Here is a 21,668-nt window from a genome sequence, read left to right on the forward strand (position 1 = left end):
TTGTAATCATCTGCAAAGCAATATTAAGACAGTAAAGGTTATGAATGCATGGATAGCATGCATCTGTGCTGTGGGATGCACTATAAAATGCAGCAGTTGAAAACTGCTGGACTGCAGTGGTGTTTCTGAACACACCAAGGAAGTTCATACACCAACAACTCACAAGGAAGAGCTGACGCTAGTACTGATGTTTGACAAGAACTCGGGTAAGGGTATCACTTTTGGTTGGCTTCACAGAAACTAAGAGACAAGGTGCCTCTAAAAAGCTTCTGAAGGTAAAACCCAACACCAACAGAGGATGCTTTGGTGTTATCATAAACTTATCCACACTGCAGAAACAGCAAGTAATACAACCTGTTCATACCGCTCAGGCACACAGATCGCAGTCAGACACAACTGGATTCATTTCAGATGAGTGAAATGCACCTCACACAGGCTAAAACACTTTTTGTTCAAGAGCACATGGCAATGAACAACATATTTTCACAGGATTTGGGATACATTTTATTCCCTTTTATCCCAAAGATATGTCAGGAAAACAGAAAATGTCCTCTACTGCTCTTCAGTGCCTTCAGTGGGACCTCTCCCAGCAACAAGCCCCACATTTCCAAAACCAGGCTCAAAAGCAAATTTCAAAATACTTCAGAAATAAATAAAAAAAAAAATAAAAGATTTAGTGAATTTGCACAGAAGCATGACTTGCAAATGGATTGTCTGCCACATCACAAATTCTCTGGCCCTAGTTAAAACAGCCTTTACTCGAGAAGTTCAACCCTCTCTTCATGCCCAGGCTAAGCAGCGTTTTAAATCCCAACGTAGCACCTGTGTTTAACTGCAGCTGCTCGAGTAAAAGTTAATTTAGTCTTCCAGGGGAGAGAAAAGCAGAAATCATTAAGTTGCACCAAGCTACAGAGCCCTGATGCTGATAGGGCTGTTGGGAACAGCATCTCAAAGCTTCTAAACCAGAGAATTAATCCAATTGTTCCGATATGTTGGACAGACATTTTAGGCAGGGCTACCACCAAGCTGTCTTTGGCAAAATGCAGCCTCATTTGTGTTACCATTTTCAAAAGGAAGTAAATTGCTGCAGAAATCCATCTTGAGCGTAGCTGTTTATAATGCTGAGGTAGAGGTAAAAAGACGAGAAAACCTTGCACCTTCAACGTGCCAGCCCCATGGCTTCAGTCCAGCAGAAAGAAAAAACTTCATACATAAAATATGTACAGGACCTTACTCTGCTCTTCGTTATTCCCACATAAATCAGGAATGTCTCTAACTAAAGGAATTCTGTAGGGATATAGACCAGATATAAAGAAAACCAGTACAGGTCCAAGACATATTTGAAATAAGCTGCATTTTATCTATATATAGATAGAAAAATAATATTTATATTACATACGTATTTTTTCATATATATACACACACAGAGCAAAATATATACATATGGCGTTGGATTTTAAAATAGCTTTCTCAGAATTAGTCCCTTTAGTGCAGTAGGAAAAATATTGCTAATATCAGCTTGAATGTGTTGAGCACAAGTTATTCCCTCATAAGGCTTATTTGCCCTTGTTAACTTCGATACGAATTTACAGTTTGGCCATCTTTTTACCCACAAGTCATGTCATATACACTGAATTGCCCTAGCTGTGTAGGCAAGCACGATCACCTCCCCTTTATTTTTATTGAAACACAAAGCTATCCTATATTACTGAGCCGAGGAGGTCATATTTTTCAAGTAAATATTTAAAGTCATATGAGTTATATTTGATAGGAAAATTTGCAGCTTTTGGAAAGAAAGCGGGGTTGAAATCAAAACCAATAAACCTTCAAGTTTTAATGCTATATTTGCTTGAAAAAAGAAAAAGGTTGGGTTTTCCAAATATATAAATTTCATTAAAAGTACATGCAAACTTTTTTTGTTTGTTTGTTTAAATCAGTAACTTCAGTAATATAGTTTTATTCCCTCCTAAAAGCTTCCTCACATCAGGGTTATCTGGCCATTGTAACTGGAGCTCCCTTCTAGATATCAGCTTGCATTTTCACTGGTAACAAAGTTAAATTGGAAAATACATTGGTGGAGGAAAGTTAGAGCACCGATGAACATATTCCTCAGGAGATTGCTAACGTTTCATATTTAACAGCCTCAAATGTAGAGAACAGCATTATTATTGCTTTGTTATAAACCCTCCAAATAGAAAATTAATTTTTTTCAAAGCAAATTAGGCAAAAACTTCAGAGGAAAGATATCACTGTGCCTTCACGCCCCTTCTGCTTCAGGTATATGCATATACACCCAAAAATGGATCCAGTAGCTCTGAACTTATTACCTGCCAAAAAAATAATATCATAGCAGATTTCTTCTCAAAGTCGTCTGTTGCAACACGTATTGGACCTTCCACACAGGAGTTCCGAGACCAAGCTGGAACTTCACTTTATCATTTATAGCCATAGTTGGAATCTTGAAAACTTACAAGTTGGGTTGGTTGCAAGGTGCAGCCAAGTTCGTAGGAAGGGTCATAGTGGTGCTGGTACACTTGTTTCATCACTTTTGAAAATGGTTGGAAAAAATTCAAACCCAACCATTCATTAGTTGAGTCAATTTTGTTCTCAGTCAAGACGGACTGCTCTCTAATGATTCACCCTGCAATATATATTTTACTAAAAAACGAAAGGAAAATTAGCATGGATTTATCTTTGTGACTGATTCCTTGGAAACTCTCGAGATTAACATACTCAATTAGAAATCCAAAAACCGAGGAGTCAATCATGGATTAAAATTGATGAGACTAGCCTATAAGCAATTCTGACTATTTCTTCACACAACAGGGGATTGAAGTATGGAATAAACTGTCAACAGCAGCAATATAAACTAGGAGCTGTAAATCAGCTGAGAAGGAATTAGGATGCATTTAAAAAAATAAAATGCATCTATAACCACTATCTAGACAGCTATCCCACATGACATCCTTGTCTCTAAATAGGAGACATGGATTTGACGGACGGACCACTTGGTGGGTAAGGACTTGGCTGGGTGGTCGCACCCAAAGACTTGCTGTCCGTGACTCGATGTCCAAGTGGAGCTCAGTGACAGGTGGTGTTCCTCAGGGATTAGCGCTGGGACCAGCACTGTGTAACATCTTTGTTGGTGACACGGACAGTGACATTGAGTGCACCCTCAGCAATTTTGGAGGAGTGATGGCTTTAAACTAAAAAAGAGTGTATTTAGAGTAGGTATTAGGAAGAAATTCTTCCCTCAGAGGGTGATGAGGCCCTGGCACAGGCTGCCCAGAGAAGCTGTGGATGCCCCATCCCTGGAGGTGCTCAAGGCCAGGCTGGATGGGGCTTTGGGCAACCTGGTGTGGTGGGAGGTGTCCCTGCCCATGGCAGGGGGGGCATTGGAATTAGATGATCTTTAAGGTTCATTCCAACCCAAACCGTTCTGTGATCCTATGAATTCTGGATTAGGTTGGCAGCTGCATTTTCTGGTATTTGAAGCAGTCTGGCAGACTATTTCCACGATCTGTTTTCTGTAACTACTGCTACTAAAGAATGTTTTTTTGAATCAGAGCCTATGAACAGCTTTTTGAGGGGTGGGAAGGGGATAATGTTCTGTGTTGCTCTAGGTCTTCTACTTCTGTGTGTTAAACCCGTGTGCGAGGCTGAAACAGCTGAAAGAAAAGAAAAAAAGTACACAAGACCTGTTTCCTGTTTTTCCTAAAATTACAAAGGCAGTACTGAGTCTCACATGTAGTGCTACTCACAGTGTGTCTATCTCTGTGCTTTCCAGGCCTAGAAGTTCAATACTACAACTTACATAGATTTTCTGCACTTTTTAAATCAACTGATATTACCCAAGCTGGAAGGTTTGGATTCCTTTCTTTCTACAGGCTTCAAAAAACAAATAAACAACAAGAAAAACAAACCCAGCTTTCTGACAAAATTCAGTTGCCTACCTACCATATATATAATAATGCAGTTACACGTCAGCTCCAGACAGGTGGAGATTGTATGGCACATCAGGCAGTCCTATATGGCTCCCTGTGACCCCTGAGCATCCTTAAATGCATCTAAATGAACACCAACCACAGAGGTTTCTTCTAGGCACCTAAATTTACACCTGCCGTCTATTTTAAGGATACCGAGTCCCAGCTTTTGAGTACCTGAAAGAAACTGTCTGTAGCGAATCACTTACTTACTAGGGATATGCTGCATTTGTGAGAATTCAGGAAGCCTGATTTTAAAATTGTTCCGCAAATTGAAGTCATACACATTCCTGTTTTGTGTCATCATGAGACAGAACTGTGATAAGCTTACACCACAACCTAGTATAAGCACATGGAAATAATGACTATTAAATGCCTACCCAAGTATTTTAACAGGCAACGGAATAATCTGAATGCATAATCATGACAAGACAACTAGCTGCCTGTATTACTGTTTCCTTGTTTAGGAATTTTACAGACAGATGTTCTTAATCTTAGCCTAACACTGGGGGAAAATACGATGCTGTTAACTTTTAACAAAGTTGATTTTTATGACAACAGTTACTGTACTTCAGTCCCCAACTCATTCCAAAAATCCCCATGCTTAGGGTTTTCTATTGTCTGGCTATACCCTCAGAGATGCAAAGCCAATTGGAAACAGAAAGCAAAGGGATCTAGGTAGAAGTCAGATGATATAAATCAGGGAATAAGCATGTAGAAGTGTTAGAGCTGTATATGTTTTAGTATCACATCAGATATGCTTGTTTCTGCATGCCATTTGGATAATAGGGCTAGAATCCCCATGCCTACACGCTTTTTTTTTAAAAAAAAAGTGTTTGACAAGAAAGCCTGAAAACAAGAAAAACAGGAGGATGAAGCAGGCTGAAAAGATCTCATGCAGCAACATTTCATATGCACTTTCACAGCTTGTTCTATCAGCCAGTCTGAAGTGGTGACCACTACGAGCATGTAGAGCACTTCACAGCTCTCAGAATCAGACCTTGTTGGACTCACAAAGTCACCACTCACTTAAAAACATGTCTGCCTATGCATTGTGTTTACTTGGAATTTCTGGAAGATTTGAAAACTCAGCTCTAAACAAGAAACTACGATCCCAGTGTTTTGTTCCCTAATACATGTATCTTGTTCAATACTGCTCATGTATAAGTTAAGACCTTACCTCTAAGCCTCCATAAAGAAACATCTTTCATATCTAGGCTTACAATTTATCTCTGGATACTTAAGGCAGAAAAAAAAATAATCCAGCTGCAACTTACGTGCACCATACACTCCCCCTCCCACTTCCCATTCACTTCTGCCTCTGTTCTAGTTGAGTCTCATGGCCCTGCACTGCCAGACCTTGACACAAGGACTTTTTTTCCCCTGCAATATATAAAACAAGGGCATTCCATACTAAAGCAGGTTTCAGATGAACAACATGCTCCGGTGAAGTATTGATCACTTCTTTCCTGCACACCCTCTGTTGACCTAAAAGCTATCTTCCATGCTACTGTTTCCCCAGAACCATTCCCAAATGCCTTGAACTCTTACCTGATATTTCTGATATCGCCTTTGATCTTGCTGTGTTTCTACTCCTCCAAGCATGACATGAAAGCAACATTCCTGTATTGTTTTACATTTGAAATGAGCTATATTTCAAAGCTCTGATGTCATCAGGACAACTTTATATCATCTCCAGTGAAATATATCTGCTCAACAGATGTGAAACAGATCTTTTGTTTCACTACTCAGTTTAAAGCCAGAAACATAAATAATTGAATGAGATGGTGTTTTGTAATGATGCCCAGGTATTTGCCTGTCAAGTCTTAAAAAGCCAAAACCTTGCTGTTGACCTCCTGTTTAAGGCTGACTCTGAACAACTGTCAATCCAACAGTTTTAGGGCACATTACTCCTCCAGCCACACGTGGAAATATAGGAATGAAAACCAAAAAGGGGGCTTTATATTTGCATTTCCTCCCTGCAGACATCTTGTTAACTTTCTAAATAGATTCCCTTACTAGGGTGAGGAGGTGAAAGCTCAGTGGGTGGAAGGCTTGGTCCACAGGACCCACTGCACCCTGCACTGGTACAGAGACCCACCAGTACGTGCCTCTTCTGTTTTGAATTTGTATTAGATTGAGCTTCATATTTTCTAAAAAGCAAGCAGGTATATTAAGAGAATGTCAGGAGGACAATGATGAAGAAATGCAAAGAGGAAGAGAGAAAAGGTTGGACAAAGGAGAGCAACATGAAGTTTCCAGCTGTTATGCCAGACCAAATCTTCTAATCTTCTCCAATTTGAATGTCACTACTTCTCCACAAGTGTCAAAATTCACCTTTTAAAAAATATAATAAATCAGAAAGCCATTATTAGGAAGACAACACTAAATCAAACAAGGGAAAATGCAATCTTGCCTCCATTTCCCCTGTATTCCCAGACCACAAGGCCTGCCTTCTGTTATTATCTCTCTAGCTGCATGAAATTGTCCCAATGCAGACACATTTTAGTTATTGTCAAGGTAGCTGAAATATAGCTTATGGGGGCCCTCATGTCTCCATAAAAAAGCAGCCATTGCCAGAAGGTAAAAAACAGCCTTAACCCAAGAGCATCTCTTAACAGTAAAGCCCATGATGTCAGTCACCTGCTCAACTTTAATCTACTCTTGAATGTACATCTCTGCAACGTTTTGTCCAGACATTATTCTGTCTGCTGAAGATTGAGTACCATCTCTTATTTCTCTCTATGATATTTGTTAAGCCTCAAGAAAAAAAAAAAAAAAAAAGTTCTGATGAGCCCCAGTGCTTCACTGCTGCAAAGCTCATTTACATCAGTCTTACTACAGTTATTCCTCAGGTGTTAAAGCTTGGTGGAAACAGAACAGATACAGTACCAAAGGTGTAACTGACAGTCTGTCATATTGACCGGTGTGCTTTTTGATTCAGCTCTATAAATATTTACTCGGTACAATCCTTTAGAAGATTAACTCAGAATGTAGTTCAAGTTCAAACCCCCGTTTCATTACAATGCTAAAAGAACATTCCCTGCACGCCGCACATCAAAGCAGGAAGTACAGGTAAATATTAAGCTTGGCCATAGTGCTGGGAAGCAATCAGGAACACGCTCTGTGCAGACACAACAGCACAACAGCGCTGGGCACTCAGCTGCTATTCCCTCAAAGTCCAAGGCTGGATTCCCTCATGGAGCTTCCTTCACGAGCAGCACTCCGTACCACAAATTGATCAGCACTCCTGAGCCTCATGGCAGAAATACAAAACAACTCAGCTTGATTTATGTAAAGCTAAAAAGGGAATTAGAGACCTCTTCTCTCATTCCCCCAGACCTCTACGGCATTCCTTCAGTTTCCAGTCAGTTCGGCTAGTTTTATACAGTGTTGGAGGTGAAGCTCCTTAAAGCCAGAAATAAAGCCAGCTCACCACAGGAGCTACAAACAAACTGAGCTCTTCCCATTGCTGGGGGCCTAAAAGATTTCTTCTTTCTGTTGCTCCATTTCCTATAAGCCTTAACCTTGCTCCCAGCTTCTACACACAGAGGAGTTACCGAGGAGTGGGGCTGAAGCAAGTCGTGGATTTTGCAGCGCTCAAGCACTGGATGGAGCTGACTCCCACCCTTACGTGAGGAAGTCAAGACCCAGAAGCTCAACATGCAGGCAGAACTGAACACCAACCAACACAGCACAGAAAATGTCTGAAAATGTCTGACCACATTCTCAGAGCAGACTCGCATCGTACACATTCTATAGCGACTTCTTTGGCTAAGAAATCACTCCCTACAGCAAGACGATTCAACTACCTCAGGCTGGAGGCTCCACAGGCCTTGAGGTCTCTTCAACCCCTTGCACAGCTTTTGACACAGTAGAATATGATATAATTTAGTTAAATAATATTGGACACAGGACTTCTAATGTATTTGTCAGACCACAGTAAATAAAACACAGACATCCTATGCTGTGATATGAGTGAAATATGTTTTTCAAAACTAATTTTCAAAGGGAAAAATGAATTTCAGAAGGAAAATGCCAATCATGAAGCTGCTAAGCATTTTCTGAATAACTCAGGAAAACAGTATTACTCATGCTCAATAAAGAAATAAATAAATCAGTAGACGAGTTCTTTTTACTTGTATTTCTCTTGCACAGTAATGAATACCATTGTCATCAACAACACTTGAAAAAGCCTGTACTAAAAATCATGAGTTACTATCAGCCAAAATCAAGTCAAGGACTATTTCAGGAAGTTAAACAACCCAAACCTTAGTTATCATTGAAACTGTGGTAAATTTGCCTCAGAGCTGTAAAGGTGGCCTCTGCAGTAGGCTAAGAACACACCTGTGAAATCTCAGGAATGCGGATCTAAATCCGGCAGAAAATCCGGCTAAAGAAGCAGAATACAAACAAAAATCGGATGCTTAAAATATAGAAAAAAACATCTCCTCATGTTATTTTTACAAATCCAGAACTACATGTATACCATACAGCCATCTTGTGCTCATGCACCACAGCAACCTGCCATTATTTTGACAGCACAGTTTAATCTGTATTGAAATTACAACAGCTGAGATGAGAACTAATTGAGAAATAGTTAACAGAGGAAAAAATGAATGAGTTAATGGAGAATATCTGTTCTCTAAGAGCCTAACACCATGCATAAAAGATGATTGGACCCTGAGGGAGTCAGATATACACACACTGACCATGATATGATTCACTGAATAGTAAAACATTACTTAGCCACTATCTGCTATAATCTACATAACTGGCTGCCTAATTACAAGTATTTTGATTTTCTTACTATTAACCTCATTCATGCCTGTTTAATTCAAGAAAGAAATAGGAACATGAATATATAAACACATGGAAACTTGTAAATAAAATTTCAATGAACAATGCAGAATTTGCTTTACCAGCAAACTTTACCAATAGTATTTTTTGCCTATTTTATTATTTGCCTAGTGAGTTCCTCCCAATTCTATTAAACAAACTTCTGATTTAACTTTGTCCTCAAATGCGAGTTTTATGAATATAAACTCTATTTAATAATTCAAGTGTTTCCATGAATACAAAAGAACTTTCAAGAAGAACACTTGCACAGCAGGGATAAACCATTTCCTTGGCATCTCATATCCAAGGCTTCACTGTACTAAAGCCTTCACTTTTCCTTTTGCAAAGGCTAAATGATTCAAGTGTACTAACTTGAAAACTGTTTCCTTTCCCAGATTAAGTTGTTAAATATCAAAACAGATGTCAGTCCTTTTAGCTCAATCTATTTGGATGAGATTTTCCTTTTAGAAAAAACAACTGGAGGAGTAAGTGCTGCTAAAGCCCATCCGTTTAATTACTCCTACCTCAATAATATACAACACCACATTCTTGTAGAAGCAGTATAGTATGCACTTGGTAACTCGATTGTAACTCCAAGCTCCATGGACCAACAACAGCTTCTCCAAGTAGGAAAACTGAAAGAAAGAAAACAAGTTTTTATATATACGAAGACAGTTTAAAAGAAAAGTTTAGAGTAACCTCTCCACCAAAATATTCAGATCAGCTATGAAAGCAGTTCAAGCGCAATATTTCAATATTTTAGCAAAATGCTGGTGCTGACAAATAATATTTACAAGACGTCTTTTTTAGAACAAAACCTTAGAAACATTCAAAGTGGTCTTCACTGGCTTTAAACAGCAAGAAGTCTTCAATTAGTATTAATATCCTAATAGTAAAATCAGGCAAGGTTAACATAATATAGCCATGTAAATTAAATAGAAGTCTAAACTCTTAATTTCCTGGTCAAAGTTTACTGTATGAGGGCTTACAACATTCAGGACTTGAATTTCCTTCCTCTGTGTTAAATTAATGGTCTCAAATTAGAACTGCCTTGAGCTGAAATACAACGTGCACAGGAAAACAAGTGCAAAATAGATGTATGCAGTCTCTTATGGCAATCAAACACTGAAGTTATTGACCCACTAAATGTATTTAATCACATTATAGAAAGCACCTAAAATGCTTTACAATGAAGTAGCATATGCCCAAAAGGACAAGTAAATGAATCTAGTGGCTGTAAAAATAGATACTTTATAATGTTAGTCTGAACCACAGATACAGCTTAATTCAGCTTCTTCAGAATTCAGCAATTTTGAAAACTGATTTAATTTTTTGGTTGGTTGGTGGTTTTTTTTTTGTTTGTTTGTTTGTTTTCCCCTCTCAGAAGCAGTCTCACAATGCAACCTAGGAAATACATAACTTTCTAGTCTTGGCTTCATCAGGAAACCTTTTTATGGCCTGCAGCATTCTTCTTTTGTACAGAGGGCTCAAACCAGGGACTAGATTCACCACTCAGCATGTATGTACCTGAAGGGTTCTTATACACTAATGTGAGACCATTATTTGCTTGGCTGCTTTTTCCATGAGGGGACTAAAAATTGACTTCTTAAATGTAGATTATAGCTCAGTTATTTTAACCAAAACCTACTTGAAACTTTCAAAGCTACAGTAATGAATTAGGACTGTCATGAGAGAGCTCTGCTCCCATGATTTCCAGCACTGAAGTCACTGAACCACAAATCCTGCAAGAACAGCCTTTCTTAAATGCATCAGCAACTCCGATTTGTTAGGATATGCTAGCAAGAAAGAGGGAGAGAAAAAAAAAAGTGAACCGAACCTCACAGTTCAGCTTCAGTCCAGCTTGAATCAGGACTGAAAGCAGGGCTCTCACGAGGGAGTAGTTAACCTCCTAGCTACCTGCTGCCTCAGTTAATATGCACCACTATTGACCTTTACACAAAATTCACTAACAAAACACGTCAGTAGTGATGGGAACCTTCCCACTACAGCCTGACAAGTCACCCCAAACACCTGTAGAGAACATATGCACCCTTAAAATTCCCTAAAAATTTTCTGCTGAGTCTAAATAGTGACTGTCTTGGATGTGGTTCTCTTTGCTGTTCAAGGCCAGAGGAGAAATGTTAGCATTAATAACTCTGTAGTGTGTATATTCATTAAAATGAAAGCACTATGGAGCACAGCATGTTAGTAACCTAAATAACATAGCTCTAAGCCTATATACACTGTGAAGAGTCCTGCTAGGAGGTAGCAAGAAATTAAATTTGTTGTGATGCTGATGATTGAAACTGTGCAAATGCACAGCTACTGGCATACTCGAGCGACTGTGGGGACAGGGCTCTACTAGGACACTGCACTTGTTTGGGCACTGCTGCATTTCTGGATTTTTAAAGCAGAAGAAAACACGAACATTTATCTAAGAAAGAACTGTTCCGTAGTTAGTGCTCTCTAGACAGCAGACGCTCTCTGGATTAGGACGAGAAAGCTTTTTACTGGAGAAAAAGTGATTCTATTCAATTCTACTGCTGTCTCTCAGAGCAGTTAGGTCATTTGATTTGGGAATTCTCTAAATATGGATCACTGGTGCAATATCAGTTCAAGGGAAAAGGATGATTCAAACAGATGCTCCTTGCACCTGTGGAAGCTATTTGGAGCAGAGTCAGACGCAAGTTGCCTTTTTATTTTTGTTTGGTTTATGCTTCAATTCCCCCTGGAATCCTGAATGAGTCTATATGGAGACTTTCTCTTCCGTAAGTGCCTACTTCTGGCACTACTGTATTTGAAATATCATTTGAACATGAGATGCTACACTGTAGCGGTCGTTTTAAATTACTCAATAAGAACATACTTTGCCTTCAAGGCATGCACACACAGTAACAATTCAGAGGGAGTTGTATGTCTTCGTTGAAAGAAATATACCCCATGGAGATCAAGTTTTTCTTTTGAACACTTCCTTGAAACATTCCCATACACTACTAGTCCTTTTTATAAGAGGGATTCTTTTATATCTTTTCTAACTAGCAGAAACCTATTCTGAATCATTACAAAAAGATACAGTTTCATAGTGGTTTACCAATTTTTGAAAGTTTAAATTCTGTACTAGTGCAACCAGCTTCTATTTCAGATTGAACTAAGACAGTTCATTGCTATTGTCAGTAACTCCCAGATCAGGATATAAACGAAGAACAATTTATTTCCCACATGCTAACATTAAGTCCAAATACACGTTTTGTTCTTGTTTTGTTTGGTTAGTTTTTGTTTTGCTTTCATTTTGGTAATCAGAGGTAATACATGAATACAAAGGGACTTGAGATTTAATGTTACTCCAACTAATGAAGTAATTAAGAGTATAGGACATGCTTTTTGTCCCTCTGCAGACAAAATTCTCACTGCTTATGCTTACTTATTAAAACGGAAGTAAGAAATTATCTGAGGAAGTAAAAGTAGCACTTGATTAAGTTCTACAGCAGAAACAATGTATAGTCTACAGAAGTTAAAAACGGCAAAATGGTTGTGAGATACCAAAGACTATGGCAGTTCCAACAGTGCTGCATATTTGGAATAAACTGTTCATGACAGAATGAGCCCTTGATGAAACAGCCTAAAATTTTCAAGGTGAGTTTGGTGGAAGGTCTTAGTTATTCAAGCCTGGAATCCAATGTGCTTCATCTGACTGCAGAACGCAATAAAGCGGCAATGCAAAACTGACACTTTGCTTCATGGCAGGGTTGACACATCAACAGTTCTGTCTAAATAATAAAATTATCCACACATTTTGAAAACCTCATCTTCTACTGAAATTAGAAGAAGGTATCATTTCATATCAATTGGTAAAACAAATCTGCTTACGCCCTGGCAGAAGGGAACATTAGCTGATGCTCACATATCACTGAAGTGACAGTGGATCGTCTCTGCTTTCTGTCAGCTCCCATCTGTTCTTGCCCTGTGATCAGTCTCAAACACGTGGCATAGGGAACCTTAGCTACAAACAGCATTCAGAAGATGTCTGGCAACCGAAGTATCTCCTTCCTTTCTTATGCTTTGCTTAAAGTCTTTATTGTACACCTTGGTCACTTAACTGAAAATGAAAAGGCTTGTCTTTAGGTCTCCTCTTTTACTCTCCTCTTTAGTTTGAGTAATCAGTGCAGATTTTTTTTAAGATGGTTTGGGAGCACTCTCCAAAATAATGCACCTAAAATTAAAATATTACCCAACTCCTCAGGACTGCGAACAATTTTTGGACACATCATGGGAGTGGGGGAAATACAAAAAGGAAAACACCACCTCTAAATAAGAATTTGCAAACAAACTCTTAACACTCCTGTTTGGAACGCCTATTCATGGTCAGGAAAAAGAACTTGAACAAGGGAGATACAGTTACACTTAAAAGCACGTCAACATAAGCATGACAAAGTGCTTCTCCTCAATTATTGAGCAGCCAAGCCACTGCACAGCTGGCAGTAACAAACTGAAGCTTTGAGGGTGGGCAGAGCTTTGTCACAAAGAATACAGAAGTCAGAACAATGGATCCCAAAAACACATCCCAGGTATCTGGTTTAGATCCTGCCATGAAAAGAAAATGAGCAGAGATTCTCCTAGCATCAAGCACTACATGGGATGTCTGACAACACGGTATGGCAGTTGTACTTTTTTTGCCTCTGACCTGTGCAATAGCATAATCCGAGCAATTGGTTGCCTGCATGCCCTCGTTGCCACTGATCCCGACGCCGACGTGAGCTGTCTGGATCATTCCCACATCGTTGGCACCATCCCCAATGGCAAGTGTTATGGCATTCACGTGTTTCTTTACCATGTCTACTATTTCAGACTTCTGTAGAGGAGATACTCTGAAAAGGAAAGAAAAATGTGTCAGTTTCTCACACGCTGAGTTATGTGCCTTTTCCAAAAGGACAGCTGTCATCTACATTTAGAAATAATCAAAGGGCAGTTGCTGGAAATTCTTTTTTTTATTCAACAGCTAAGCTTCAGAACCTGTGCCAAACCATTTCAGAAAGAGAAAGCATCTTTAAAAATAATTTTGCATTTGCATAAAAGATGAGGATGTTATGATTAAAAAAGACCAAGCAGACATGAAAGCCTTTCAAGCTTTTCTTCTGTCCCTCAGCCCCACCTGATATACTTTGGTGTACACCAGTGGTATTACACTGGGAACACTGGAGAAGGGAGTTTCATCTTCAGCTACCATGTTTAATGATTAATAGTGCAGGCTTCCCTACCTGCTGCCAGCACCGCATCTCCATCCAGAAGGAGGAAAACCACGAATATTCAGAGAACAAATCAATCTGAAGCATTTTCAGTTGCTGGGCAAACATGCTGCAGGCTTACCTTATTCCTTCTTTCAGCTCATTTCCCCTCTTGCAAACACTTTTTTTCCACCCTTTTCACCCAGTTTAGATCATACAGAGTAAGGCATTCTGCCATATGTCCCATACGTCCTGTGTGCTGGTGCCACCTGGGCTTACCCAAACCCAATTCCAAACCAAAAGACTGACCCCAAAACACCTGAATACTCCCGTAAGATTTTTTGGTAGTTATTTTACCCTGATCCTTTTCTCATTTTGTATCAGTTTCAGTTTAATAAAAATTCATGGAATTCAATTTAGTTAAACTAGTGTAAACCAGGGAGAAGTGGAAAAATACATAGGACTACGTTACTAAATTGGATGAGACACCCAAAATGCTTTTTTCATGACAAGGGGGATCGTGTTACCAAATCATATGAGGTATTCTGGAAATACCTACATGTAAATTAAATATTTCCATTCTAAGCCCATCTGTACAAACAACTTTAATTCCTTTCCCCTTCAGGTTTAGTTAAAGTTTCAAATTATTTCATATTCCCTTAAATAAAGCTTTAGAGAAACCTTCTCCACATCAAATCAGGCATATAACACTCAACAAAAAGAATATAATTGATATCTAAAAGCTTTACTGTGAAAATGGGAGGGAGAAGGGGGAGCTTGGGGAATGGGGGAGAAAGAAGCTTTTTACAGGGCTTTTTTTTCCTTTTTTTCTTTCAGGGTTTAGATCCTGTGGGAGCAACTTGTACAGCCTTTTAATATGCCTGGCTGGATTACTGCTGATCTAAAAAAGCAACATCCCCTCCGTATTGTTTTGTGCTGAGCACCTCTTAAGGTGAGGCTCAATACGCAACCAAGATGGGGGAGTTTCTAAGAAAAAAAGTTATTGTACTCACAATTCACACGTGCATTAAAACACCTGAAAAGTCTAGCAGCTGTCCTGTTCCTTAAAGCTGAAAAGGGAAAAAGTGGAGTGGGCCGTAAAATTTCCTTAATACCGTTGGATAGATCTATTCAGCACTCAGCTGCCTGGCAGCAAAACCAGCACTTGGCACCGTCAGGGCCCAGTCAAGACCCCCCCCCACAAAACCCCAAAGCTCCAACCAACCTACAGAGCATGAAGTGTGTCAGTTTGTAATTATAAAGCAGCTCAATGCCCTCTGCACCAGATTCTAACTTCTCGCGTCCGTACACGCACGCACACACCCTCCCAATCCTTATGTCATAAAACAGCGAAGCAGGGAGTCGGCCAGGACTTCAAACCATGAAATGAGTGCTCCAGAGGGACAGGATTCACGAGCGTGCATTGGTGTTTTGGCCCTGAGTTACCAGCCCCAGGGGCACCGCTGGTGCAGGGCCCTGGCAGCCCCCGTGGGTCATTACTTCACCGCAGCTGAGCGCCGGGCCTAGCTGCTGGCTTCCTTCTCCAAGACAAAGATCTCTCCAAAGGCCCCTTGGCTTTCATTTAGTTTTCTGTTGTATGGCAATAGAAATAGCTAAGAAATATCCTGATTTTAAATACGCTTCAATCAGCAAGGGAATGGTTAAAAATATATATATATATTGTGAGCAGTATCTGTGGTAACTGAACTAGCAGCTTGTCTACAGGCACTTCAGACATAACCAGGATGGGGCAGAGAAGCTTGGGCTCATGCTCATGCAGTTGGGCTGTGGCATGGAGCCTGCATTCACCCTGTGCCTGCAGTGTATGGGGGGGGCTTTGGATGTTAAATGGACTTGGCCATTAGAGGCTGGTGAAGGGCTTGGAGCACAAGTCCTGTGAGGAGTGGCTGAGGGAGCTGGGGGGGGGTTTGGTCTGGAGAAGAGGAGGATCAGTGGAGACCTTACAACTGCCTAAAAGGAAGGCGTGGGGAGCTGGGGGTCGGCCTCTGCTCACAGATAATTAGTGATAGGACCAGAGGGAATGGCCTCAAGCTGTGCCAGGGGAGGCTCAGGTTGGCAATGAGGAGACATTTCTGCTCAGAAAGAGCAGTCAGGCACTGGGACGGGTTGCCCAGGGAGGTGGTGGAGTCACCGTCCCTGGGGGTGTTCAAGGAGAGGTTGGACGTGGTGCTTGGGGACATGGCTTAGTGGGTGACACTGGTGGTAGGGGGATAGTTGGACCAGATGATCTTGGAGGGCTTTTCCAACTTTGATGATTCTGTGATTAGTGACCCAGTAGTTGTCAAATCAATTGAACACCCACATACAAGTTTATGAACCATCACTGAATGTACACAGAGCATGCTTTTACCATCTAGACCTGATGAAGTTAAACGTACCCAGAGTCAGGTAACACCCACAAGTAAAGACTAACATCTTCATATGCCTAATAAAAAATGACTAAATGAGCTACAGTGAAAACTAGATATATACTTTAAGCACAAAAAAAATCTCTTTGTATTTGATATAAAATGAAACCTAAGAGAAGATTTCTACGAGAAGATTTCAGCACAAGGAGTTCCTTGATTATAGTTACTTATTCTAAATTAAAGTTTGATAATAACCACCCTCTTTGCCCTGCTCCCCCTGCCACAGCCCCCTTCCATCAAGTCCGTCCCCAAAGCGCCAGGAACACAATTTTGCTGCATACAGCATTATGGCTACAAAAGCTGCAAATTGAGAGGGCTCCTGATTTCCTGAGGGGTTTCACACCCCTCCCACCTCCTTCTCAGCCTCCAAACCTCTTCTGTACTCCTTGTAATCTATTTGGTCCCACCACGCTGCGCGAGGCGACATTAATCCCCTCAGCACGATGATCAGAGCTGCGCTTCGCTTCCCCCCGGTCGATGGGCTGTCTACACGAGGAAGGGGAAGATTAGAGCACAGGACATTATTAACCCAAAGCTTCCCCCAGGTGATAGCTTGGGAGGGGAGGAGGAACAGCCAGGTTTACAAAGATTCCTGGAAAAATGAGTGAGTTCAAAGTAAAAAGCACTAGGAAAGATCCAGCTACTTTGGAGAAAAATTTTGCAGCACCACGCAGCTGTGGGTAATTCTCATTTGGATGGAACATCCCCAGCTTTCAGTGCAGAGCTTACTGCAGCAGTATCAGGATGTAATATTGCCTGGATATACACCCAAATAAGAATTAAGATGTGAGCAGAACATCAGCTGCATCAAAATCTTCTGCTTACTCAGGCACTAATTAAGTGGTCAGCCAGCAGCTTCTTAGGGCAAAACTTTAAAGGGTTCACTGGAAAAGTTTACACACAAGTTATTTTTATTGTCTCTACCCTCAAGTATCTTTAAAAACATAAATGATTGACATAGCCTAGGCCAATTCTCTCTTCTAAGCATATTCCTGGGAGGGAAAAAACAGGTCAGAGCTCAGATCCCATCACAGTGACAGGATCAAGTCCTGAGATTCCTGCTCAAACCACTTCCAGCAAATCTGCATGTAAGCTCTTCAGGCTGCAGGGAGCTGCGATCAGGACTGCACCTTTAGGAAGTTTTTAGTATACAACGTTTGGTTGTACAATATAAAGTGTTCACCAGAGGTGAAAAGGATGCATGAAATCAGGTATAAGTCACACAGGAGGTCTGCTGTGTGCCCACCTCTGGGATCCCCTTTCCAGCAGCCTTACTCTTGAGAGGGTAAGATGGCAGGTTCTCAGGCTCGAAGACAGATTAATGCAGAAAGCAGACTCCTGAATGAAAGGACTGGTGCCTTGATGCCATGTTACCTCCCCATAATGGGATGGGTGGAGGCAACAGAGGGCACAAAGCCCCATGACTTGGGGAAACTTCGCCCCATGACTTTGGGCGATGAAGCTGGTGAGGGGCCTGGAGAACAAGTCCTACAAGGAGCGGCTGAGGGAGCTGGGCTTGTTCAGCCTGGAGAAGAAGAGGCTCAGGGGCGACTTTATTGCTCTTTACAGATACCTTAAAGGAGGCTGTAGCGAGGTGGGGGTTGGTCTATTCTCCCACGTGCCTGGTGACGGGACGAGGGGGAATGGGCTTAAGTTGAGCCAGGGGAGTTTTAGGTTGGATGTTAGGAAGAACTTCTTTACTGAAAGGGTTGTGAGGCATTGGAACAGGCTGCCCAGGGAAGTGGTGGAGTCACCATCCCTGGAGGTCTTCAAAAGACGTTTAGATGTAGAGCTTAGGGATATGGTTTAGTGGGGACTGTGTTAGGTCAGAGGTTGGACTCGATGATCTTGAGGTCTCTTCCAACCTAGAAATTCTGTGATTCTGTGGAAAAGCTAGGAGAGAAACGCATCCCAGAGCCAGAGACCTTCAGAAAGACATGGACCTAATTATCCTCACATCACTTAAACCTCTAACCAAACTGGAAGGAGATACAGGTAAGTAGTTTTCAGGCAATGTGCTTCAATATTTTTACTCTCAGTAAATGCTTTTGTTCAAGTCCCTCTACTACTTAAAGACAGCTCATAAGAAAGCAGCACCGTGCACTGCATGGAGCAGGGATGCAGCCGGTGCCCACAGAGCAGCGCTACGCGCCTTCTGCACATCACCTCCTGACAGCTTTAAACCTTCAGTTTCTTCCTCAGCCTGGGTAGACACACCCACAAGCAAGCTTTTTACGTGATACACCTTGCCTGTTTAAAAAAAAAGGTTCTACTCAGCTGGAAGATTTGCTCATGTTTGCTTTATTTCTTGAAGAGGCTTGAAGCACAGGTGAAGGATTTTCAAGTTCTATTTTTTTCACTAGGAGTATCTGTGAGACAACTCTAAAATTCCTAACAGTTCTGTTGTCTTTCACTGAAAGATAACATCAAAAAATGAAGTGACAGTATCTTCAAAAATAAATATTTTACTTAGAAGCCCATTTTGGTAACAATATTTTTAAAAACTTGATAGTTTCCAAACCACAAATGGAAAATAAACGTAGCCTCAATATTAACTGAGGTTATCGACTGTATATACAAAACATTATTAATAAAGAACAACGTTAAATAATTCATAAGAGATGAGCTTATAATCAGACCGTGTTACAAGGCCATCTGCCCTCCCTGTACATCTGCCCACCCGAGCAAGGCACAGCTCGGTTCTGGTTCTCACTCTTCTCTGCTCCCTCTACACCTTTTTCTTCCCCCCCCCGCCTTAAATCAAGGGGCCTGGAGCATTTCTACTGCAAACTGCATACATCTCCCACCCCTAATTCGATGAAAGGTACTCTGTTAAGACATTCTTACTCAAACTGCTAATGTTAATTTGTGAAAAAAAAGAGGAAAGCACTGAAGGAAGCTGTTTCAAGTATTACCTCCTGCTTCCACGCTGTAACAGGGATTAAGCACAGACATTAATGTCTTTAACATGAAACATTAATTTGATATTCTGCTTCCTTGAAATGCCTCGTTAATGCAACACAAGAGGCTCTCAGGAGCCTACCTTTATTGCAGCGAACATGATTTTACCCTGTTCTATCGTAAAACGCACCAGTACTTCAAAATGCTCGGTGACCTCATCTTCAGGGAAGGCAGAGATGGGACACAGCCCAGAAAAAGCTGAGAGCTATCAATAATACTGACATTTAAGTACATGCACTGATCCTCAGGAAGAGGAGCAAGGTAAATTAAAGCACCACTAAGAGCAGCTTTCAGAAAGCAAGGAATGTTACCGGGACGTCATACTTAGCGGCTTTTAATTAGCCTTTGATTTCTTCTGACACACACTGAGGTGTGCAGACCTCAGCCAGGTGTCATCCAAGCGAGGGCCGGTCTTGAATCACATCCACAAGGCTCTGAGACATCTTGCACAGGCTTGAAGCAGTGATGAAGAAAAGCACGCACACGTCGTGTTGACTCAAAACGTGCCTTCCACCGACTGCTTTTCATTTACCAAGCACTTCAAAATCTACTTCGCCTGCTGACATCCAGGTTTCCCAGGGACTGGCTCTGGTGCAGTACTTACAGCTCTGGAGACAGCACTCAGTGAGCTGATGGATAGCCTGATGTTCATAAAAAGCACCAAAGGAATTCATCTGCCTAGGTGTAAGTGCCTCCAGAGGAGACATCTCTATCTGCTGCTCATGGCACACTCCTTTTGGAGTCAGTGGAGAAAAATAGGCACGTGTGGAGTGCAATCCATCTGGCCTGCTTTAGACGTGTACTTTAAGGGCACAGTTCATTTTCTCTTACAAGTTGCCCTTCCTCTCTCCACCCAGGTAAAGGGGCTGAAGCTGACTAGCTCACGCCAAAATGCCTGCTACAGGCAGGATGAAACCCATCTTATACTACCGCAGTGCTAAATTCTCCCCAGGTGCAGGAGCTTTTCCCCTCCTGAATGCTTGTTTGGCAAGGTTGAACACCCACTTGGTCCCTCCACAGGCACCTGGCATTGAACAAATTGATCTATGGTGCCCTCCTTCCCTTCTCTTGCAATTCCCACTTCCTCACTTTAATTCCTGCTCTTGCCAATTCTTTCCCATGGTATTTTCCTGGCCCAAGCTCTTTTGAAGAAACAGCTGAATGTGTTATCAAACCTCCATCAGCTTTTGTGAAAACCTCCACAGCTTCACTCCTCTTTGTCATTTCAGCTGCGATTGCATTTCTCCACACCCTGCTCATTTTTCCTGAGCATCATCCAAACTGCCTTCACTGATCAGACTGATTTCAAGACTATTTGCAAACATTAAAAAAGTTCTATATTATATTTTACTTACCAGGAGTCTCTTTTCACCTTGTTTTAACTGTAAAAAAGTCTTCCTTCAGTTCTTTAGCCTCACTGAGGTGCTAGTTGCATACTTGACTTTCTGAGCAAGTATTAACTCCAAATTTCAGGCTATCCAGAACAGTTTTTTAATGCTTAGAATAACTCTATATACCACAACACACACTTACACCTCTGCATACAAGCTTATAGAACACTTTGCAATTCTTTTTAGCTTACCAGGTACCAAGTAGTTCCTTCTGCTTCACTTTAGGAATAATAGAAATGTCTTCTGAACATAAAGCTGTCTTGATAATTATAAAACCACTGAATCACGCGCAGCCTTCTGAAGAGGAAGGCTCAAATCCATTTATTACCTTTTTATCACAAAACCAGAGATGTTTGCTCTCAATATATACATTCCCTTTCCAGTATCACTGTTGAATTCCTCGCTTGCATGACATTATCTCTGCAATTCATTTGTCACTTGCAGTTGCCACTGAAGTGATCTCCACAGGGCAAGGCCTATGAAATAATCTCCTTATAAGCTGGATTCAGTGTATTTAGCAGTGTGATATAATGCACGGTGCCCGAGTGAACGCAGGGTTAAGTTTCAAGTCAGCATCTTTGTGCTCTTTGATATCGCTCCTGCCTGTTTCAGCCTCGCTTGCCGTTCCCCCAGCCTGCTTTATGGGACAAAGATAAAACATGAAAAACCTACTTTGGAAAACGAAGCGTTTGGAAAGTGATGAGTTGGCATAAACACGGCGTTGAACGGGAAACTCTTTTGCATTTTTAACTATAACGGTCGCTAGTGGCAAAAGCTATAATAGGTTTTTTAAGTGAAACTAATGTATCAAATTAATTTTGAGCTTCCCTCACCCCAAGCTGA

The 21,668-nt window shown here is 41.0% G+C and overlaps 1 protein-coding gene across 3 annotated transcripts in view; it reads right to left on the reverse strand.

The window, feature by feature from the left end:
- The window catches only part of ATP8A2 (ATPase phospholipid transporting 8A2), a 326,460-nt gene that overhangs the window by 136,019 nt on the left and 168,773 nt on the right, over positions 1-21,668 (reverse strand). For all 3 annotated transcript variants that reach the window (XM_082759713.1, XM_082759714.1, XM_082759715.1), the window contains 2 exons: positions 13,504-13,687; positions 9,347-9,457 (listed from right to left, as the gene is read on the reverse strand). In XM_082759713.1, coding sequence (XP_082615839.1) covers positions 9,347-9,457; positions 13,504-13,687 — 295 coding nt within the window. The remainder of the gene's footprint in view (positions 1-9,346; positions 9,458-13,503; positions 13,688-21,668) is intronic.

The sequence above is a fragment of the Aythya marila genome (genome assembly GCF_965140915.1).
Source record: "Aythya marila genome assembly, chromosome: 1".
NCBI classification, from domain to species: domain Eukaryota; kingdom Metazoa; phylum Chordata; class Aves; order Anseriformes; family Anatidae; genus Aythya; species Aythya marila.